Source organism: Danio rerio, chromosome 19 (genome assembly GCF_052040795.2).
Source record: "Danio rerio strain M-AB ecotype USA chromosome 19, GRCz13ab, whole genome shotgun sequence".
Classification (NCBI taxonomy): domain Eukaryota; kingdom Metazoa; phylum Chordata; class Actinopteri; order Cypriniformes; family Danionidae; genus Danio; species Danio rerio.
Genome location: NC_141039.2, coordinates 27,622,881 through 27,648,110, shown reverse-complemented (window position 1 = coordinate 27,648,110; position 25,230 = coordinate 27,622,881). Strand labels below are relative to the sequence as shown.

At 36.4% G+C, this 25,230-nt stretch overlaps 1 protein-coding gene across 1 annotated transcript; it reads right to left on the bottom strand.

Annotated features, from left to right (window-relative positions):
• Positions 1-662: 662 nt before the first annotated feature.
• Positions 663-23,286, bottom strand: sdhaf3 (succinate dehydrogenase complex assembly factor 3). The gene is made up of 2 exons (NM_001005926.2): positions 22,872-23,286; positions 663-1,371 (listed from the first exon to the last, which is right to left on the bottom strand). The coding sequence occupies exons 1-2, from the start codon at positions 23,046-23,048 to the stop codon at positions 1,177-1,179; spliced, it is 372 nt and encodes a 123-aa protein (NP_001005926.2). The 5' UTR covers positions 23,049-23,286; the 3' UTR covers positions 663-1,176.
• Between the last annotated feature and the right edge of the window lie 1,944 nt (positions 23,287-25,230).

Genomic DNA, 25,230 nt, shown 5'->3' with positions numbered 1-25,230 from the left:
AACGTACATGAAAGTAGGTTGATGGAAAAGTAGCTATTGATTTCAGTATTGAACATGTCTCTGAAGTCTGACCATAAACGCTGGACACTCTCTAAATATGCACTCAGGGTCAGGTTGCAAAAAAGGAATATTTTGGCAGGTTGCTCAGGGCAAGTAACAGGGAACTGTGTGAAGGTGCACTGAAATTTGGTTGTTCACTTCAAGTACAAGCACAGATATGCTGTTGTCAAAGGATCCAAAATTCACTGACTATTATTTGTTTGGAAATTTAGTGTTGTGCTGCAGTACCCATAATAGGTTACTATAGACCCCATGGGAAAAATCCTGGTATTTCACTCTGTGTAGACATACTGACAATTGTCAATGGAAGGCTTCGAGACCATATATGCACGAGTGCATATGTTTCTTCACAGAGTGACATCATCAACAACTGGCCTATCATGTGTTATCCAGCATTTGTGTAATTTTGCAGATCTGTGTGAACAGTGATCACTTTGACAACACTGTCCTCTCTATGCACAACCTTTCAAAAACACAAAGGAACAACTTGATACTGTGTAAATGCACCCAACATCTTAATTCCCCTCATTATAACTGCTGATAACAAAACAAATTTTTTTTCTTTTGTACTCAGAAACATCAAGAATAAGCAACAATAAAGACTCTTTGTTGCATTTTAAAGTCTGAGCGAGCCGTAAGTTGCTAAGACTTTTATTTCAGTATGTTGATGTTCTTTCGACTAAAACTATTAATTTATTTATTTGAATATTAAGTAAGGGGCAGGGCTTTCTCTTTGCACATTACACTCTTGTAGCAAATTAACATTAAGATGGGAGTTTTTAGGAAAATTGTGGCTGAAGTCATCAATCTGACATCACCAGAGAAGGACCACAACTCCCAATGTAGAAGCAAAGGGTTCATCTTTGATTGAAAATTACCAAAACAAACTTTTTATGTGTGTGTGTGAATTAACTTTGTTTGGTTAATTAATGGTCACAGACCAATTCTTCACCTAAAGTCTATCAAAGTAAACACAGTACATTTTGATTTCACATGGACTTTATTGTAACCTTCAGTCTTAGCTATGATCGAAAGTACTTAAATAAATCAAAATATGTCCCAATGGGATGACTCCCCATTCCCCTTGAAGAGGAGATAAAGCACCTTTCTTTTCCCTTACTTTGGCGTTCCCTCCTCTTGAATATCAAACTGTCGGTTGGGTTTTGTAGACTCGAGCATAAGCTCATAAAGCTGCCCAATCTGCTCATCTTGAAAGTGTTTGAGTTTGTCTTGCGATAAATCAGCTCCAAACACCAGCTTCTTGTTTCCCATTGCTTCCAGCACCTGCGTCTGTAAGGTGTCTTTGTAGTTCTGCGGAGATAATAAGACAGATACAAGAATATTACTTATGAATAAACAACTCCATTTTTTCAGCTGCTTTACAACTTCTGTTAAGTGACCAAAGCCTCAACACTTGTGTGCCTACTATTGGCTCTCTATTGATTTTACACAAAAGCACTAGTGAGAAATTCATTTTATAGAGCGCTATTGATTTACTTAACCAGACTGTGGCAGAATTATTTATTTCTCTTTGTTGGAGAATCATTGATTGCAATTCACATGATGAAACATGGGTTACAGGGGTTGCTGGGGGATGCTGTAAGTATCCACTAACATCTAATGGAGGTCAATGCCTGTCGGTCCTTCTAACCTCGCTGAAATCATTCCCTCTACATCCCTACTCCTCTCTTTAAAGTTTTACAAGAAGTCTCCACAAGAAATAAACTGTAAGTGAAAATGGCCTTCATCATACCTTTGTCTTGTTTGTTAACTTTTTAAAGAACAGATAAGAGTATTTTTAAAGCATTCTGGCTCCTCAATATGCATTCTTGAAGAGGCTGGGATTTTTTTCAGAATCAGTTCCATTTTTTTTTTAAATATAAAAAAATACCACAGCCAAACTATTTCTGTGACGTCAATTTTTCTTCAAGGTCTACATTCCACTGTTGTCATGGATAAAACACAATTCTAAAAATATTTTCAAGAACAGTGCTTACAATGTATGAAAAAAAGCAACATGAGCCGTGTAATCACTCGAAGTGTCAAAGTCAAGAGAAATTAGGAATTTAGATCATATGTAATTATCTTTTTAAAAAACTACTAAGGTTGTACCAGGGTATATGCAGGAATACTAAAGGTACTTTAATATTTTTTAAGACGTAAGACCTCAGAATATCTTAAGACCCCATTACCACTTCAATTTCTAATCAGTATCAAACCTTTGATTTAATAAACAGTTGTAGATAAATAAATCAATGGAGCACAACCATGCAACAGAACTCAGATATACTCGGAAGAAACAAAGCATAAAAGAATAAATTAAGCAGTTGTTTTCAGCGACAGGCTTCAGCCACTGTTCAAACTCATCTTTCTCCAACCAGGAGTTTGCAAACTTACATTTTCCCATTTGCTTGTTGCAAATTACATGAAATTACCTGGACAAAGGAGCCTGGCCGGACGTGCCCCGACCTGAACCAATTGCGTGGATTCAGCATGCCATTTTTAATATTAAGAGGAAAATAAATATTTTTATGCTCTTTTGTAGTCAAACACCTCGAACAATGCTTAAACAAAATTTAAAACCTCGTAAAAACACAATTGAGACTTTTTAAGGGCCTTAATTTTCTCATAATTGATTTATCAACTAAATACTTTTTAAGACCCCGTGGACGCCCTGTGCACTTTAAGAAATGTGTTCATCCTAGGGGCTTTTACAAAAGAGGAATGTTTTCATAGTTCCTAGTTATTGGCAAAATTACACATTTTTAGTAGGTTGTACATAAAGAACAGAAAATAATTTTAGTTCTGTGATCTTTATTTGGAGGAACTACAGTAAATGAGCATATTTTAACCTCATCCAGCACAATCACAAAACAGAATCACAGTGACATAAGTATATGATTATTTAAAATGTTTGAAACAATTACTAAACTCTTCCTAAAACCACTGTATTTAAATGTAAAGGAAACATGTATGAGTTGGTCATGCTCATAAAACAATCATGAAATAGATTTAGAATCATAAAACCAGGTTCCCTTCTAAATCCCTTGTAGCACTTTAACATAAAGTCCTTCAGCACTAAATATATTTACACTCTGATTCTATGGTATGAGCTTAGATATCTTAATTGAAAATTGTCTGTCACGTCTGTCATGACTACTTACGATCAAACCTACAAAACATTAGAGGCACACTCATTCAGAAAAACACACTGAAAACAAAGCCATTAAGAACTCTCATTCACTCTCCCGACGTCTTGGAATTTGGACGCAATTCAATTTTGGAAGCAAAAATCCATTTGTCTGAGAAGCTTCCTCCTCTACATAATGTAATTAGATTGAACATTTGCCAACGAGTAATATTTTAAGAATGAAGGGGATGTGGGCAGGCGGGATGGCAAGCTTTTTGGTGAAGCTCACCTTCTGAATATAAACACCTCACTTCCCATCGCAATGACGCAAGCAGGCAACCCGGTTTATGCTTGTCTGGAATAGCCTGACTTTCCCAAGGGCAAACAACTTTAAAGATCTATACCAATAAATAGATTAGCTCTGTGTCCACTACTCTGTATGCATAATATAACTTGAAAATGTGCTGTTGTAATAACAGTGGACTCATATTTAAGCCAGGGGTCAATTAGTAGATGCTTTAATACAAAGTGACATATAGTACTGCAGGGACAATCCCCCAGGAGTGACCTGGGGTTAATGGAAATGATTCATGGTATACTAAGGTCCTTACATATTCCAAGCTAAGTCGTAAGGAGTTCATGTTTGTAATTCAAAAAACAAAACGTTTCAGACCAAATGTTAAAGAGCCCCTATTATGGGTTTTTGAAAATGAGCTTCCATGCAGTGTGCAACACAGCACTAAGTAATCGAAAATATCCAGCTGAGGTTTAAATTTGAAAGTAAACCATGTTTAAAACTATTTATTCTTTAATGAAATAGTTGACCTAGAATTTAATAAACGAATCATGTTGGGTTTGGATCTTTTGCTTGAACGCACTGACGTTGATAAAGTAAATCACCAAATAAAAAGAGCTGGTTCTGGTAAAACATGACTCAGACACTAGCGAAGCACAGGGGATGATTTTGTCAGTAACTGTTACAGTTCATATAGACCAGTTTCTTTCTCTCCAGATCATAACATGTAAGCGTAATTCAAATTGTTGCCTTGTTTTGTGTAGTTAAATATGTTATGCAAAATATGTTTTTAATAGTGTAACTTGTAATCGCTCTGCAGCTTGTAATCACTATGAGAGGAGTCTGGATGCAGACCTGGTGCAGTGCAATCTGAGCTGCATCCAATGCTTTTTAATGTGCTCACCTAACCCCACCCCTAACCCTACCCGTCACAGTGATGTCATTCACTCCATTGAGTGCATTGTGTCTGACATTGCATCTCTGAGTGATGCAATCTCTGCTTGCATCACAAAAGCTGCATCCAGATACAATTGATCAATATTATAGATCAGTGCTTGTTCTGTATCTCTCAGGTTAAATCTAAATAGAGCTGTTCACATATGCCTTTAAAACCACATTGAAAACACGACACGTGCTTATTACTTTACTGATTTAAATGCCTTTCTTAACTCACAATACTATGCCATTTACCTTTGGTATGGCCACCATTAACTGTTTTTACACGCGCGGTGCGGTACATTTTCAAAATAAACTTTTGCCACTGTGTGAATTAATATTGAATGTGTGTCATTGTTATTGCTTGGGGTTAGGTTTAAGAGCAGAGTAATATGCTGGTGTTTAACTTCATTTCTTTATTGCATTCCTGCATTGGGCTCTTACATACTCTGTGTGCTTTTTTATAGTCATGGCTCGTCCTAAACTGAATCAACCACAACAGACTGGGTCATCAGTCCAATCAGCGCAGACAACCTTCATGCTAAGGAGGGGTTCGGGAACAAATTAATCGCTGAACGAATTATATGAGAGTCGTTGGGATAATTAGGTAAAAATAAATGCATATTATAAAACAATGAAAGTGTTTTTGACCTTACATGCATATCAGCCTTTTGTTGGTGACCACCAAAATCAAAATATGACCTTTTATAATGCAAAACAGGGGCTCTTTAAACATCCTATTAGTATAATAACTAATAAAGCAAGTAACAAATACAGCTAAAATACACTTGCAGTGTAATTTTTAACCTGTGACTCTATACCAAGAAGGCCAGACAATGATTCATCTTTTATGAAGTGGGAAAAAAATATTGATTTCTGGGACACTGTGCGCCATGATGAAATAAATGTATACACGTCTATTCAGATTGTAATCTCAATGGAAACGATAAGAGAACTTGACCTGCAAACAATATTCCTTGCGTCAAAACTTAAGAAGCTGGTACCCTTGGCGGGTGTGCTGCAGAGCTCTTCTTTCTTTGACGTGCAATTCTTTTCAGGAACGTATCTTCATTCAGTTTGTCAAGGTCGGAGTAAAGATAACTATTGTCCTATTGATAGAAAAGCATACAGTGCACATGTATATACTCATAAATAGCAGTCCTAGCAGTGTGGGCAGTATCCGGTTGTTTGCAAACAGTGTATAGCTGCGCTACTCTTTTAAATATTTCTTTAATTCTGAGGACAAAATGTGCACATCAAAAATCTAATGCTCATTTCCTACTGATTATCAATTCCAGTCACAGCTTTTTTTTTTTTTTTTTTTCACCTCCAAAGCTGGGGTGTCATTTACACTAGTGCATTTTCATTTGAAATGTATACGTTTTGTCAAAGTCCGCATGAACTGGAAGCTACGACCATTTTTTTTTACTAGAGAAATGGAATATGAAATAAGAAAACAGTGGACGTGGCTAGTTTTTTTTTCGCTCCAAGCTGATTGGATGTAGCAAAGTAGGCATTTCAAACAAAAACATCATGAAAAAGATTTTGCCATTATAATCTAATGTTGTGTTCCGACTGCATGATGTTCCAAATAGATGAATCACAGATGTTTTCACGCGACTATCTGGGACAGAGTTTTACCGCTGCTTTGTTTACACAGCAAGATAGATCAGTGATAGTCGGTTTCACACTGCATGACTTTACAATAGGAAGATTTGCTGACAACTTTGTCTCGGCCTGAAAGCTACGCCCCACAACCAAACATACACAAGAAGTGACATGGAAACAACGCAAGGTCTTGGAGTATATCTTTTGTTATAAACAACATCCTGAAAAAAGAAGCCTTTAGTGCGGTAGAAAATTTACTTATTTTGCTCATCAGGCTTTGAAAGGAAATAAGCCGTTGTTCTTAAACCTTTTTCTTTTTTGACCTGGCTGTGGTATTGCTTAGATGACACAGACACAGGTGCTTCTGCCAAATTTCCACTAGTTTTTCATTCATTTTTTCAGTCCAAATGTCTCCTGCTGGCCTGCAGGTACCCATGCTGCTTTCTCATTGGCTCTAGGTAATCGCTGGTGTTATTTTCAATCAGAACACATTTCACACAGCATGACATGGAAGCACCGACAGGTCCAGATATTTAACATGACAAATATCTGACCGGTGTCGGCAACTCATTGGCATTGTCAGCTTTAATAGTTTTTGATTGCCTCTTTGATAGTTTACAATGTGTGAATGTTACTCATGTGAACGAGCACTGATTTGCCTGTGATTTCAGGCATTTGTCTGTGATTTATCAAAACCTTTCGACAAGTCAAAATTGGGGCTATCCACACTTGCTCTCTCACTGGTCTTCTGGAAAGCATCGTTCCCTAATTCATCATGCCACTCTCATTTGACCATTACACAAGAGGAAGATTGCAAGTAGGGATGCCAGCTAAAAATGGCCAGTGAGTGTAAATAGTCATGCATTGCAAGTTTTAGGCTGTATAGTGTGGAAACAAGGCTGTTTTTCTGAATTTATCTGGATGAGGGCTGCTTTGATTTTAAATGAAATGGCATTTAAAACAAAGACACACTGTTTTGATTAGCACTTAAGCGGTAATTTGTTTGTGGCATTTGGAGTGGTGGTGCTTCTGGATCAAATTTAATATGTATCTTCTTTCCCCTTTTGCCACCACAATATTATTTCAGATGAGGTCTAAATATATATATATATATATATATATATATATATATATATATATATATATATATATATATATATATATATATATATATATATATTTCATTATTGTATGGTGTTTGCATTTTAATAAATGGTCATCACGATGTATGATAACTTTGGCATTATCATGTGGAGTATTTTTTAGCATTTATTTTTTCTAGGTGTCAAGGGCTAATATGGTGTTCTGGATTATCTCTGTTCTGGTTCCTCCATGTAAATCCAAATTTGATTTTGTTCCATCAAATTTATGATCTACCAGGTGTAAAGCAAACTGCAGAGCCATTTATAAAAGATAAGACCACACACACACCTTTCACTCCTTCACATTCACCATTTCTCTCCTTTTCTTTTATTCCTTAGGGAAAGCTTGTCTGTTGCAACGTGGTCGATTTATTAGGCGATGAGAAGTCCCCTGGGCCCTCTACTGTAACTGGATTAAAGTGAACACTCAGTGGTCCTAATCACATTTGGAGGCTCGCTCTACTTCTGTTCCTGGCTCCGCCACCCTTTCTCGTTTTTATTTATTTTTTTCCCAGCAGTGCTTTGAAAACTGAAACCTCACCGTGATTCACTCACCTCTTAATGAACGAGTGTGGAGGGGGTGGTAAAACACACACCGACTCCTTCCCAGAACTAATTTGAGAGTGGACGACTCTGTTCACAGCTCCATTGTGAGCAATGTGAGGCACTACAGCTCTAAAACCTAGTAAGCTATAAAAACTTGAAGGGACAGTTCATCCAAAAGTGAGAATTCAGTCATCATGGCTCATTATCACACTCATGACATACCAAATCTTCTGTAGAACATGAAAGATGATGATTTGGAAGAACTAAACAACATTGGACACCATTGAATTTCTTGAGATGGGGAAAAAAAATCACTTTCTAAAAAAATCTTCTGCAGAAAAATAAAACTCATACAAGTCTGAAACAATAAAACAGTCAGTAAACGATGACAGAATTCTACATTTTGCATGTACTAATCTTTTAAAATATAAAAGTGAATCAAGTGAATTTGATTAGTTTTTTTTTTACAGTGGTACAGTATGTGGTGGTCCAATAGGTTGTTTTCAATCACATAGTTCTGGTGACGCGTGAAATTCAGATGGAGGGCAGAAAGTAGAAAAACTGAATAGGAACATAAGGGAAAATCATTCTTTTGTGATTTAAAGCATATTTCAATGGAGATATGAATAGAAAATTACCACATATAATGGACATGATCCTTATATTATGAAGAGGTTTTCTATAGAACTAAACCATATTTGTCTTTCATCATGGCAGTAGATGCTGTAAGCCATTACATGAAAAAAATATTATTATAAGTACTATAGTGTTTTGACGCATACTTGAATTACACTCGTCGTAATTATATATATATATATATATATATATATATATATATATATATATATATATATATATATATATATATATATATATATGGTACAACAAAACTGTAGTAATAAAATAATCCAATAGGCTACGTTTTTTATAATTATACACAATCAAACTGCACCATATAGTTTGCACGAACGTTACAGTGTTTGCAGTTACAGATGATTTAAAATTAATCAGTTTACCAGTAGCATTCATTAAGAGCTGTACTATACATTATACACTTAACTATAGTGTGGTTCACAAACATATAATATCTCGTTTTTCTATGCAGATAACATTATATCTTCCAGAAATATTCACAAAAAACAGATGAAAGATACAAAAGCGTAGATGCACAGTCTACATTATTATTATTTTAATTCAATCATTCCTTTTCTTTTCGGTTTAGTCCCTTTATTAAGCAGGGGTCGCCATAGCAGAATGAACCACTAACTTGTCCAGCATATGCTTTACGCAGCGGATGTCCTTCCAACCACAACCCAGTACTGGGAAACACACATATACACTTGCATTCACACACATACACTACGGCCAATTTAGGGCAGAAAATGCAAACTGAAACTCCACACAGAAATTCCAACTGACCCAGCCGGGGCTCAAACCAGTGACCTTCTTGCTGTGAGCGGTTGCCACCGTGACGCCATTATTATCATCATTACTATTGTTTGTTTTTTACTGGTTGTTTTATATGATATGTTTTACTGATATGTTTTATATGTTTTTGATGGTAAATGGTGTTCCACAATAATAACCATCTAGTTTTGTTTGCAAAGGTAACATTTCTTTTTTGTTCTGTCGATGAACCTACTATTAGACATTCAACGCTGTGGCACATCTCGATGTTAACGTTACATACAGTTGTTTATTTCAATGCAGAGATTACATGACACAGTATGTTATTTGTTCTCCTGGATTTTGTATAGGTATGGTGATGTTTGTAACTGATTTTATATAACACATTAACATATTTATACACATAGTTAGGCCTGTAAATTATTGCGTTTAAAAAAGCTTGTACACATGGATGTATTGAATAAATGTGTATTACATGCCTTCTTCCACTTTAAGCCAGTTTCTTAAGCTTTTCCCCATTTATGAGCAAAAACTTCTAAAAGTTCTATAAAAGCTGTTCGGCATTCATCATTCTGGCCATATTTAACAATTAAAACAACATAAAACAGAAACATTTTGATGTTCTGATAGCGATTCATATGTAGAAGGATCACTTCCTGCCCTCCATCTGAGTCATGATCAATGATGTTATGTGAAAACAACATATAGGCCAAAATATTTGCCAAAATTGTATGTTTGATTTCAGTACTTCTATTCTCATTGCAACAACAAAACATTTTTTCCTCACCACATGTATAGTCGATACCACAGTTCTATCTAAAAAAAAAACAATTTTACACATTATTTGTGTGGTTTTATGACTACAATAGTACGTTGTTACTAGCTTAGTAAACTACTATTTACAAACTCAACTAGCAAATTAACAAATTACCCACTAACAAAATACTTAAATAGTTTCTTCACCCTGAAGTAATTACAAACTTGTTTACTGTTACATGTCCATGTATTTATTATTTATTTAATTGTTACTTTGTCGCCCTCTTGTGTTGTGTTGATGGTTGTGTTTTCATTTAGAGTTGATTTCCTCCGCACCTGCAGACAATTCATTGTCGGCTATTTAAGAGCTCGTGCTGCAGTGATTCAGAGACGGGGATTTGAGCGGCCGTCCAGACGTGGAGTTGTGCTCCTTTGTTCTCAGCCTGTGTTTATTGTGTTTCCTCCCCACACTTTATTTATATTTGATTGTTTAATTAATAAAACCCCTAGACTGATCCATTTGTGTTTTTCCCTCATTTAATGTTGTGACTGGGGTCGTAACATTAATTGGGAGCTCGTCCAAAAAGTTTAGATTATGTTCATCAGCTGTTCAGTGTGGGAGGAGAGATGTGTGGCCACCCCGTTCATTTTGTGATTCGTCTGGATATGCTTTCGTGTGAGTGACCTCTTGCATCCCATATGTGAGTATTTGCCCTATTTAATTTAGCCGCCGGGTAGGTTGTGGACCTGCCACTTTGTTATTTTGCCTTTCTTATTTTTGTGGTTATTCGGAGTGGAGGTATGCTTCAGAGCACTTGCTGCTGATCTATCAATTGGGTCAGTATGCAGTGTTCATGATTTCAGCATTTAAAGTCGCCTCGAGCCCCTAACGCCACTGAAGACTAGGGAAAAATATTGTGTTAAATGGGGTAAATACATTAGTTTTTTAGGGGATTGCATTTGGTTACGATTTTGTGAAATTTAAATTGATAACCTTTCAATTTCGTGTAATTTGTGGACTTATTAGGTTACAGCCTGGCTGTGTGTGTGCGCGCGCGGCTGTGTGTGGATGCGGCTGTATGTGTGTGATTAAGTTGGAAAAATTAAATTTCGTTGATATTTTTGCTTAATCAGGTGAGTTGATGCTCTTTCGTTTAGATTATTTGATGGTTTAAATATTTGTAAACGTTTGGTTTAAAATATTTATCGTTAAAACCATTATTTAATTGTTTTGTGAGCATAACTGTGTACGTCGGAGATGGCGTCTGTAGTGGACACATTTCGTGAGTCTCCTTCTGAAGAACTGCTTTTATCGTGCACAAAGGAGCAGTTATTGCAAATTGCAGAGTCTTTTGAAATTGAAATTGCTCCAAGATATAAGACTTTGAAGGAAACTCTACGAAATGTGTTAAAAGGTTATCTGGTGGAATTAGGCGTTTTAGAAATGCCTGCAGAGACTGCTAGTCTTGTGGAGGAAGTGGCTGATCCTTCAGTAAGTGAACACGCTATTCGATTGAGAGAATTAGCATTGAAAGAAAAAGAAATTGAGTTAGAAAATGCTAAATTAGAGTTGCGAAAGCGTGAAATCGATCATCAATATGAACTAAAGCGTATGGAATTAGAGATGAGCGGAAAAAGTGTAGTCTCTAATGAATTTGATGTTGGTCGAAATCGGAGTATGGTTCCTCCTTTTTGTGAAAAGGATGTTGAGAAATATTTTTGTCATTTTGAGAGAGTCGCTGCTTCTTTAAAGTGGCCGGAAAATGTTTGGTCGCTGCTATTGCAGTGCGTGTTAACCGGTAAAGCACAAGAAGCATACGCTTCGTTGTCTATTGAAGAAACGGCTGACTATAAGCTGGTGAAAGCTGCTATATTGAGAGCATACGAGTTAGTTCCGGAGGCATATCGACAGCGTTTTCGGCATTATGCAAAGCTTTCAAATCAGTCTTATGTCGAGTTTGCACGAGAGAAAGAGATGTTGTTTGATCGGTGGTGCACGTCTCAAAAAGCTGAGAGTAAAGAACAAGTGAGACAACTTATTCTTTTGGAGGAGTTTAAAAATTGTGTACCATCTGCTCTTTCTACTTACCTTAATGAACAGAAAGCTGATACACTCCACAAAGCTGCCACTTTGGCAGATGACTTTGTTTTAACGCACAAAATCACTTTTAGAGAGAAACCGCGAGAGAAAGTTTTTGCTGAAGCACCTGTTTCACCACCTCGTAAATCACTCCGTAATAGGTCAACTGTTCCGACTGATGAAAGGGCTTGTTTTTATTGCAAAAATTCTAGTCATTTAATTGCAAGCTGTCCAGTGTTGAGGAAGAAAGGGAAAGCAAAACATGTTGGGTTAATTTCTGTTGACTCGAGTTCAAATTTTAACTGTACGTCCGAGTCCGATTTTAATCCCACTAAAGATGGTTATGCGCCTTTCTTGCACTATGGAACTGTGTCCATTTCCAGCATGAGTAAGCCTGTGCCTGTACGCATTTTACGGGATACTGGAGCAAGTCTTTCCATAATTTTGGAAGGAGTTTTGCCATTATCAGAGGAAACTGCCACTGGTAGCGCGGTATTAGTGCGCGGTTTTGAGATGGGAGTTGCTGATGTTCCGTTGCATAAAATCAGTCTACAGTCTGAATTAGTGAGCGGTGACGTGATCGTCGGTGTTCGTGCTTCTCTTCCTATTGCTGGTGTAACATTCATTCTAGGCAATGATTTAGCGGGAGGTAGTGTATGGAGCGATATTAACGTGTCACCTGAAGTTGTTCCTGTACCACTCGCTGGTACTGATGACTGTGCACTTAAGTATCCGGATGTATTTGCTGCATGCGTGCTTACTCGATCTATGATTAAATCCGCTGAGACTTCTGATAGCGTTGATTTATGTGACACATTCATGGTAAATTCTGACACAACTGATTTGTTCTCTGTCCCTTTACAGGAAAAAGCAGATCTGTTTCCTGTGAGTGCTGAGAAGGATGCTATAGACTGTGCTGATTTGTCTTTGTGTCCCGAGAAGTTAATTGACGCTCAAAAATCTGACTCCACTCTTACCTCGCTTTTCGAATTAGTTCGACCAGAGCAGGAGAATACGTGTGCGCCTCAGATGTACTTTCTTAGAAACGGCATTCTGATGAGAAAGTGGGTATCTCCAAAATCTTCTGAAGACTGGAATGTAGTTAACCAAATCGTAATTCCAGTAGATTACCGAGACATGATTTTAGATTGTGCACACAATGGTTCAGCTGGTCACTTGGGTATTTTAAAAACCTACAATCGGATTTTGCGAAACTTTTATTGGCCTGGATTAAAGCGTGATGTTGCACGTTTTTGTAAGACTTGTCACGTTTGTCAAGTTGTTGGAAAACCCAACCAAACTATCAAACCTGCACCACTTTATCCAATTCCGATGGTTTCTGAGCCTTTTGAACACATTTTAATAGACTGTGTAGGACCGCTTCCACGTTCAAAATCTGGCTTTAAGTATCTTTTAACGATTATGAGCGCGACTACACGTTTCCCAGAGGCAATTGCTTTGCGTTCTGTAACCACTAGAGCGATCACCAAAGCGTTGGTCAAGTTTTTCACGCTCTTTGGTTTGCCAAAAATTCTCCAGAGTGATCAAGGAACGAATTTTACATCTCGATCGTTTTCTCAAGTACTTAAACGACTTGGTATAAAACATAACGTTTCCACTGCGTATCATCCAGAAAGTCAAGGTGCTTTAGAGAGGTTTCATCAAACTTTAAAGTCAATGTTGCGTACGTACTGTTTTGAGCTTGAGGGAGATTGGGAGGAAGGACTTCCATGGTTGCTTTTCGCTTCACGAGAGGTGATTCAAGAATCACTGGGCTTTAGCCCTGCAGAGCTCGTGTTTGGCTACAATTTGCGTGGCCCTTTGGCAGTATTGAAAGAGAGGTGGCTCTCTGATTTAAAAAGCACCACTGTACCAGAGTATTTTTCACAGTTTCGTACCCGTCTATATAGAGTCCGTGAATTGGCAAAGCAAAACCTTGAAAAATCACAAGAAAAGATGAAAACTTGGTTCGACAAGAAAGCGAGAGAACGAAGTTTTAGCCCTGGTGACAAAGTTTTAGTGTTATTGCCAGTATCTGGTGGGTCGTTGCAAGCTCGTTATAGTGGCCCTTACGAGATCAAAAGGAAACTGTCAGATCGAGACTACGTTATCCATACACCTGATCGTCGAAAAAGTCTGAGAGTTTGTCATGTAAACATGATTAAACCCTATTATGAGAGAAAGTCGGATACTGAGAAAGTTAAAAACGTCATACAGTCACCTGTTCAAGAGTCTCTATCTGTGGGTGTGGTTACATCTGAACCAGTCGATGAAAAAGATGTAGAACCATCTAGATGTATCATTGAGGGTAGGTTGAAAAACTCTGAGATGCTCGCAAATTTAACTAGCAAACTACCACACTTGAGTCAAACTGAGAAAGCTGAAGTCATTGGGTTAGTGAGAAGTTTCCCAATGTTGTTCAGTGACATTCCTGGTTTAACTTCAGTGATTGAGCATGATATTGATGTTGGTTTTACCCAGCCGATTAAACAACATCCATATCGTGTTAATCCACTTAAAAGGTCGCTTCTGCAGAAGGAAGTTCAGTACATGTTGGAAAATCACATCGCTGAGTCTAGTACTAGTCCATGGAGTTCACCGTGTCTGCTGGTAGAGAAATCTGATGGCACATTTAGATTTTGTACAGATTATCGCCGTGTAAATGCCGTAACTAAAAGTGACTGCTATCCTTTGCCTAGAATAGATGATTGTGTGGATCGTGTAGGTTCTGCTACATATGTTTCGAAACTCGATCTATTAAAGGGATATTGGCAAGTGGGGTTAAGTGAACGTGCTAGAGAAATATCAGCATTTGTCACCCCGGATGCTTTTCTTAATTATAGGGTGATGGCATTCGGGATGAAAAACGCTCCAAGCACTTTTCAACGGCTCGTTAACACCGTGTTGGCCGGTGTTCCAAATTGTGACGCGTACCTGGATGATGTAGTGTTGTATAGTTCGACATGGCAAGAGCACATGAGTTTGCTTCGACAGGTTTTTAATCGATTGGCAGAAGCTAAACTTACCGTTAACTTGGCCAAATGTGAATTTGGTAAAGCCACTATTGATTACCTGGGAAAAGTTATTGGTAATGGTGAAGTGCGCCCAGTTGCTGCTAAGGTGACTGCAATTTGTGATTTTCCCTCTCCGAAGGACCGTAAGCAATTGCGTCGTTTTCTTGGTATGGTAGGTTACTACCGTTCATTTTGTAAGAACTTTGCTACGGTTGTTTCTCCGCTAACCAATCTGTTGAGTCCAAAGATCCAATTTGAGTGGTCCGATGCATGCCAATGTGCATTTGAGAACGTAAAGTCTTTGTTGATTTCAGCTCCAGTGTTGGCTGCACCAGATTATTTGAAGCCATTCAGTCTTGCGGTGGATGCAAGCGATGTTGGTGCGGGAGCTGTCCTTCAGCAAAGAGGTGCTGAAGTAGAACACCCAGTATGTTACTTTTCAAAGAAGTTTACTTCTACACAACGGAAGTATTCTACCATTGAAAAGGAGGCTTTAGCAATGGTTCTAGCCATCCAGCATTTTGAAGTTTATTTGTCCAATTATCACCCGATTGTTGTATATTGTGACCACAATCCTCTTACATTCCTAAACACTATGCGTAACTCTAATCAGCGTTTGATGCGCTGGAGTTTATTCTTGCAGCCCTACGACCTTGACATTAAGCATGTCCGAGGTTGTGACAACGTGGTGGCTGATGCACTGTCCCGGGTGGAATAAGTGGTTAAGGTGCATGAAATGGTGTTCGGGAAAAGGTGTTTGAAAATAATTTTTTTTGACTTAGTATGTGTTTTGGTGATGGAAACACTTTTGGGGGATGAAGGTGTTACATGTCCATGTATTTATTATTTATTTAATTGTTACTTTGTCGCCCTCTTGTGTTGTGTTGATGGTTGTGTTTTCATTTAGAGTTGATTTCCTCCGCACCTGCAGACAATTCATTGTCGGCTATTTAAGAGCTCGTGCTGCAGTGATTCAGAGACGGGGATTTGAGCGGCCGTCCAGACGTGGAGTTGTGCTCCTTTGTTCTCAGCCTGTGTTTATTGTGTTTCCTCCCCACACTTTATTTATATTTGATTGTTTAATTAATAAAACCCCTAGACTGATCCATTTGTGTTTTTCCCTCATTTAATGTTGTGACTGGGGTCGTAACATTTACTTATGAGTAGTGGTGGGAATTGCCCATGATACAATATCACAATACTTGTGTCACATTACAGTTTTATTGTATTGTATTGTATTGTATGCAAAATATTCCAATTTATTACCTTTTTCCAACTTCAAATTATGTCCCCTAAGGAAAACTCTGGCCTCATATTTTGGGAAAATTATCATTTTTAAACTAAGTGAAGTTTTACTGGTTGTTTATTTATGAACTAATTTATTTATGAACTAATTTCGAGCGGATCATGTGCTAATGATTGCTAGTGGCTGGATCCGCATTATTCAATTCTCAATGCACCAATCAGATGACTCCTAAACTACTACAAATACCCTGGGTTACGTCTTTATTTGAATAATCCCCCCATCCACCCCTACTCCTCCTCCTTCCTAAATGGGTGACATCTTTATTTTACTAACTTACTGCCCTCAACTAAATAGTATAATACAATTTTGCCAATATTTCGATAAGGACATCCACGACTTAATATTATACTGCCTCGAAAAATAGATTGTTACTATGTGATATCGATATATTCCTCCACCCCAAAGATGCAGAGCTTCTGAATAATAATGACTAAAGTAAACAGAGAATGTTAAAATGACCAAAACAAACTAAAAGCATACGTTTTGTCCAACTTAAGAATATTTTTTTTGCCAATATTTCTTTAACTAATATTTTTTAATTTACTGAGTCCATGGCCCTGTTTATGGCTGACATTAAGTTTATTTTTTTATCTAAATGCAAGTGAGCGATGCAAAATAAAGGTGTGAAATGGGTCAAAAATGTTTTAAGCTTGTCCACTTTCTACCACTTCCAGAAGTACTCCAAATGCATTCAGTCGGGTTGCTTTTATAGTGTAAACACTCATGAGGTCAAAAACATTCATACTGCAACACAACACCTATTTATTTTTTTTTGCCTACTGTTGTGAGAAAATAAAGTATTTTTACTTTGCTTTGTTGGGGAAAAAGACAAATGATGATCTAAATTGTGGTTGCCATCCACATCATTTTCATTTATTTGCTTTCCTGCTTGCTCGAAAGCTGCATGGCATGGATTTGTTCATTCATAGTAGTTGTGCGTCATACCAAGGGCTCTTATAAAAGATGTAAAGCGTGACAAAATAAGTGGGAAAGGTCTTAAAATAAAAATAAAAAAACAACACAAGTGGTCACAAGAAGACGCATGTTAATACTAGTTGGAAATAGTAATGTGCCTCAATTAACCACTTGTTATGGAATTACTGATATGTAGGGCCAGACGGAATCTGCGGAAGTTTTTTGCTATTTCTGCTGAGAATTTTGGTAAAAATCTGCGGACTTCTGCGGAACTATTTTGGGAGTATCATAACTAAAACCATAATATAAGAAATAAAATCTTAAAATCTTAAATTAATCTTAAATCTCAAAAAATAAAATCTTTGTAACTTTTATTTATGATTAAAATGCAAATCCAATTATATTCACATTATTATTCACAGAAAATATTACTGTACAAACTGCATTGTACATAAATCAGATGAACATTTACATATTAGTCAATAATATTACTTTAATTAATTTAAAAACGCAATAAATATAAATTTACACACATTTACTCAAGTAAATAAACAGAATTATTGATAGGCTAAAAATCTGCAGAAAATCTGCAGATTTCTATGTGGGCCTACTGATAAGGCATGTTAATACTTAGTGGAATTTTTGGTTGAATTTTATCGGTAAGCCTACTTTAGTTTTACTCATTTATTAATCTAGCTGCAACTGCAAACTGCTAAATTTCAATCCTTTTCACACACAAATCTTTTGTATCACATTGTATTTAAAAAATGTCTTATGGCTCGATCTGGCGCAAAGTCTAAAGCGCATGGCACAAAAAAAGTGTCCAAGTCCATATTTACTATTTTAAGGACAGAAAAATACGCTTTGCACCTGGCGCATGGTTTAACAGTGTTGTGCTTTTCTCTTAATGAGTTCTGGGTGTGTTTTGAGTATAATGCATTAAACTAATCAGTCTCGTCTCCCATTCCCTTTAAGGCTTGGCAGTGGAAACTCACTTTAATAAGACATCCATTAGCGTACATATTTAATTTTATTTGTTAAGCACAAGATTTGTTTTGAAATCATTTCTAAATTCAGTTCTAATTCCATCAAAACTAAATGATTACGAAGTAAAAACACTAAGTTGTATCCAAACACACGTCCTATTCTTATGCCCCATATGGTAATGCATAAGTCTCCAAAACCCAACAGTGGGACAAATCTAAACTTGTTTTTAATAAAACATATGCAAATATGTCTTGCACTTTATTGCGCCGGGTGTATGATAGGGCCCATACAGGTTGTGAACAACATGCGGGTTTACATATGTGACCTTGCGTGACAAAACCATTTGTCTTATGTTGTACTGGTTAATTTTTTGGCAAAAGCCAAAAAATAAACTGTAAGTGTCAAGGTTAGATTTTTCTTTTATGCCAAAAAATCATTTAAAAAAAGTAAGTAAAGATCATGTTCCATGAAGATATTTAAAAAATGTCCTACCTTAAATTGATTAAAATTGTGCATTGCTACACTTCATTTAGACAACTTTAAATAGGATTTTCTCTCTCTTCTTTATATATATATATATATATATATATATATATATATATATATATATATATATATATATATATATATATATACAGTTGAAGTCAAAATTATTAGCCCCCCTGTTTATTTTTTCCCCCGATTTCTGTTTAACTGAGAGATTTTTCTTCAACACATTTCTAAACATAATAGTTTAACTCATTTGTAAAAACTGATTTATTTTATCTTTGCCCTTTGCCATGATGACAGTAAATTATATTTGACTATAATTTATTTATATATATATATATATATATATATATATATATATATATATATATATATATATATATATATATATATATATATATATATATATATATATATATATATATTATTATTATTATTATTATTATTAATTTTTTTAATGTTGTATCTTGGCTAAATATTTTTTTATCCTAAACAAAACATCAACAGAATGCATATTTATTCAGCTTTCAATAATATATATCTCAATGTCAAAAATGACACTTATGACTTGCTTTGTACTTCATGGCCACATCTTTGTTTTGTAACAGTGTGCATTCAAAGGGAAAATAACTAGCAACAGACTAGAATTTCTTCCCGACACTCTGCAGGCCATTGTGTAAGGAAGTGTACGTGTCATTCTGCGCACGGACAAACTGACTCTCATTACCTACAAAAGTGTGATTTTTACCCTCTTGAAGAATATATGCTACTGTCAATCCAGGAACATCGCGTCCTCTGAAATCACACTGCACGACTGTGAAAATGCAATAAGAGCCAGGTTTGTCCACAATCAACCGCTGTGCTGGCATAGAATCATACTGCAGGTGTAACGCATCTTATGGAGTTTGATCGCTCAAAAAGCTCAAATTTTCAGCCTTAGAGTAAAAGATCTACATGGTTTGCTCTTTGAGTAGACAATGCTGCATGCTGAAGTGGAGTTCATGTGTTGAATTGGATCATTGCATTGGTCATGGCGCATTTCATATAAGCGTGATGTCAGAGTTCTCACGAACAACTTAACTGAAATTAAAATATTAAGTCAGATCAAGGTGATCCTGGATTACAGGGTAATTAATGTACCACAAATGGTGTCTGCAAATGACTGTGCTCCTTGGGAGGATTTGTTAGTTATGGGTTATGGATGAATTGCATTACGTTTTCATGAGGATACAAAATTTAGAATGGTGCTGCCATCAAGTGGAAGGTTCCAGCAAAGGCTGGAGTTTTTTTTTTTTTTTTTTTTTTTTTGTAGGAAACTAACGATCTGGATAATGATATACAATAATATCTGAATATTCAGTTTTTTGCAATGCAGTTGTTTTTTTTAAATGTCACAAATTCATGCAAGTCAAGCTTGTCAGTCATGCGCTGATAGTATATATATATATATATATATATATATATATATATATATATATATATATATGCGCTGATAGTATATATATATATATATATATATATATATATATATATATATATATATCGTGTGTGTGTGTGTGTGTGTGTGTGTGTGTGTGTACACACACACACACACACACACACACCACTTTATTAAGTACACCAGTCTAACTGCTCAGTAACTCAAATTTCTAATCAGCATATTACACTGCAGCAACTCAATGCATTTAGGCATGTAGAAATGGTCAAGATGATGTGCTGCAGTTCAAACTGAACATCAGAATGGGAAAGAAAGGTGATTTAAGGCATTTTTTAAGACTTTGAACGTGGCATGGTTTCTGGTGCCAGACGGGCTGGTCTGAGTGTTTCAGAAACTGCTGATCTAATAGAATTTTTAAGCACAACCATCTCTAGAGTTTTCAGAGAATGGTCCGAAAAAGAGAAAATATCCAGTGAATGGCAGTTCTGTGAGCGCAATTGCCTGGTTGATGTCAGAGGTCAGAAGAGAATGGCCAGACTGGTTCGAGCTGATAGAAAGGCAACAGTAACTCAAATAACCACTCGCTTTAAGCAAGGTATGCAGAAGAGCATCTCTGAATGCACAACACATTCAACCTTGAGGCGGATGGTCTACAGCAGCAGAAGACCACACTGGGTGCCACTCCTGTCAGCTAAGAACAGGAAACTGAGGCTACAATTCACACATGCAAAAAAAACTGCTAAGTAGAAGATTGGGAAAACATAGCCTGGCTTGATGAGTCCCCATTTCTGCTGTGACATTCGGATGATAGGGTCGGAATTTGGTGTCAACAACATGAAAGCATTGCTGGTGGTGGTGGTGTAATGGTGTAGGGAATATTTTTTTGCACACTTTGGGCCCATTGACAAAAGAGTTCTGAAAGCCAAAGGGCGTCCAACCCTGTACCAGTAAGGTGTACCTAATAAAGTGGCCGGTGAATTTGTGTGCATCTGTTAAAGTATAGTTAAAGTATAGTTAATAATACAAATATTGCATATTTTAAATGTGTATTAGTTTACTTATTGACAATAATAAAAAAAGGCCTATGTGGGAAAAAAATCGTATTTTTGTAATAATTCTGATTATATTTATATGTTATATTTGCTGCCTTATTGGGACAATAATAATAAAATGCTGAAGAAAGACAAAAAAAGATTAGTACTAATTCTAAATCGTTTAATTCATATATTAAAAAAGAGAATATCAGGATAAATTGATGCATCTGAGGTTGCCACAGTGGAATGAACTGCCAACTTATCCATCACGTCTTTTAAGCAGCAGATGTCCTTCCAGCAGCAACCCATCTCTGGAAAACATCTACACACACACTCATATACACACATACACACACTCATACACTACCGACAATTTAGCCTACCCAATCCACCTGTACCACATGTCTTTGGACTATGGGGAAAACTGGAGCACCTGGAGGAAAACCACGCGAACACAGGGAGAACATGCAAACTCCACACATAAACGCCAACTGACCCAGCCGAGGCTCGAACCAGCGACCTTCTTGCTGTGAGGCGACAACACAACCTACTGTGCCACTGCGTCACCTAAATTGATGCAGTATTAAAATAAAAACAAATAAATACATTTTAAAGTTGGAATAAATAATATAATACGCTAGAATAAGATGAATGTAAAATGTAAGCAAAATTATCTAAATTTTATTAAAATGTAAAAATATAAATTACATGAAAGCACAAAAAAATTGTAAAAATATTATTTAAATAAATAATTGAGTAAATAAATATGTCATACAGTGTAATGTTTTTCAATAATTTAACTACAGTAAAGTACCTAGTTATTAACCAGTATGGAATTACTACATTATGTATCACACCGGGTGACACTGGGGCTCAGTGGTTAGCACTGTCACCTCACAGGAAAAAGGTCGCTGGTTCAAGTCCCTGCTGGGTTAGTTGGCATTCCTATGTGGAGTTTGCATGTTCTCCCCGTGTGTGCCGGTTTCCCCCACAGTCCAAAACATGAGCTATAAGTGAATTGGATAACACAAAATTGGCTGTAGTGTGTGTGTGTGTGCGTGTGTGTGTGTGTGTGTGTGTGTGTGTGTGTGCATGTGTGTGTGAATAATTGTGTATGGATGTTTTACAATACTGGGATGCAGCTGGAAGGGCATCTGCTGTTTAAAACGTGCTGGATAAGCTGGCGGATCATTCCTCTTTGGCAACCCCTGAAAATTAAAGGGACTAAGACAAAGGAAAATTAATGAATGAATATTTACACCTCACTAAACTGTACTTTTTAAACTTTTATTATTAAATACCGTGACCATTCTGACTAGTACCAACATAGAACAAGCAGTTTAAAAAAAAACTTGTTTCTAGTGATCATTACAAAGGTTCCTAGTGTCTAATAAATAACAGCTTGTATCTAACGTTAATAATATATTTATAAACATTTATATTATAATAGGCTATAAATAATATATTTAGTATAATAACGTAATAAGCAGGAACCTAAAGAAAATACACCAGCAGCTGACTAATAAGAGCTAGTACTTCACTGAAAAAAATACTTGTGTGCTGTCTAGTACAAGTTATGTAGATTACATGTTAAATATACTCCGCCAGAAGGGTGAGCTAACGTTATTTGCTTAAAATTTACACTCTTTGAAAAGAAATTAAACATTTATTCGGGTAAATAAAATACACAGGCCTGGTGTCAATTAAAATGTATTTGCTTTCTCTTACCTGCCATTCCACCATGAAGTGTTTGGCCTCTTCATCTGAAGAAGTCTTGTGTCTCCTGAACTCATCCTTCACATACTGGTCGCCCAGAGCCCGCAGGTCAATGGGCAGAAATCGGTGAAGCACCAGGATTTTCTTATACAAAGTCCGAACCGCTGATATATGTGCTGGATTTGCCATTAGGCTACTTTTCTGCCAGTGAACTTTGTATGAAACTGATATGATTCACAATAACGCACTGCAGCAGCCCAGAACACGAGCTACTTAAATCATAGCTTATAAGAGAGACGGACAGATTACTTAATACAAATACAGTAATTACATAAAATTTATTACCAAGTGCATGCCCTTGTGTACATGCTGGTTTCTTCTCCGCAGCGCTGTGTGTTATTGGAGCTGCTGCTGCCCTCTGCTGGCCTGTAGGATACATCGCATAAGGATTGTCGGAATTAATTTACATTAAAACAGGTAACTTGGTAAGTAATAACAGGCATTTTTGATGCATAATTGTTTCCTCTGACACGATACCTTAAATTGACTTTTTTCTTTAAATAAGATATATTACCATAGATGTACAAATAAGTTAAACTCAACCATGGCATTAGCTTGATATGATAGCTGATGCCATGCATAATATGACAGTGGTGAAAAACACAAGTAACTCCCGTGGTCGAATATCAGCTAAGTGTATAGAATTTTACAGAGAAATAAGTATTCTTCAGGAATAAATTCAACTCAAATCAATGGTCGGGTGATGGCGCTATCGCCTCTGATTTTGTATTGCAGTTTTTTTCAGTCGCTTTGGTAGCTTCTTAGATCAAAATTAAAATTCTCAAAACTACTGGTTCAATCTTCAGATCATAGTGTCACTTGTGCACATAAAAAAGTTTCATTGTAATTCTGATCAAAATGTATTATAATGTTATTATACGATAGTCTCACCACCACATTGTAAAATGTTTGGTTAAAGTTACAAACTCAAGTTCACTAGCTGCCATGAAAATGCGAGTCAACTCAACATAGAGAGATTCTTTGTTTCAACTTAAGATGTTGTGTTTTAGGTAAATATATTCTGTAACAACATCTTAAGTGGATACATCGAATCTCTCTAAGTTGAGTTTATTCATTCATTTTCTGCTTAGTCCCTTCATTCATCTGCCACAGCGGAATGAACCACCAACTAATCCAGCCTAACTAAGCCAACAAAATACCATTACATTCTTGCATTCACACACACACACACACACACACACACACACTATGGCCAATTTAGCTTATTTATTTCACCTGTACCACATGTCTCTGGACTGTGGGGGAAACCGGAGAACCTGGAGGAAACGCACACAAGAACATGCAAACTCTACAGAGAAACACCAACTGACCCAGCCGAGGCTCAAACCAGTGACCTTCTTGCTGTGAGGCGATCATGCTACCCACTGCGCCACCATGACAGCCCCACAAAGTTGAGTTGACTCACATTTTCAAGGCAGCTAAACCTGAGTTTGTAAGTTTAACCAATTGAAACATCACAACATTTAGGTTTTTGTTCATTGCAAGTCTTTACATGCATATGGGTTGAACAAGTGATCAAAAAATTTTGTCATAATCCATTTTTTATACATTTATATTTTGTTTTAAAAATCTGTCCTTAATTGGTATTGCTTCCAGGTGAATATTGACTTTCTCTAACTAAGATGCAAATGAAATTTCTACTTTTGTTTTTATCATTTGTGTTATGCAGGGCCCTTCTTTTTCGGTATCGTAATGGAATTACCTGTTAACAAATTACAGTACAAACAGTAAAGGTGTAAATGTGAATCTTGTCCAGTCTCTTGCAATCAAACACTAAGGTGTAACCGAAAAGTGAGAATATATTGATAATTAAAACTGTAGCCATAAATTACACAAGAACATCCCTCCAGAGTATACTGCTGTATTGACAACAAGTAATTTGTCTTATCAACAATGACTGTCTTATCAATACACAATGACACAAGGACTTGTCATTCTGACGGCACTGACATGTTCATTGACACAGATTTTTAGTCTTTAGAGATAAGCTAAGGATTTTTTAGCAAGAGACTGGCTTTTGCAGGTAATTCATGGTGTTTTGCTATTTTTTGTTTTGTTTTGTTTTGAGAAATGCACTAATACAGTTTTGCAAATTTAAATTCTGATTTGTGAAATTTACCGAAACGAATAAGAAAAACGGCAAAAGCTGCTTGCGCAATTCAATATAGCTACTGTACAAAAATAAATAGCCTACAATCATGTACATTCATCTGTTCATTCAATTGTTATTTTATCTATTGCTATATTTTTAATGATTAGTCTGTTGTAATGTATTACAAATTAATTCAGA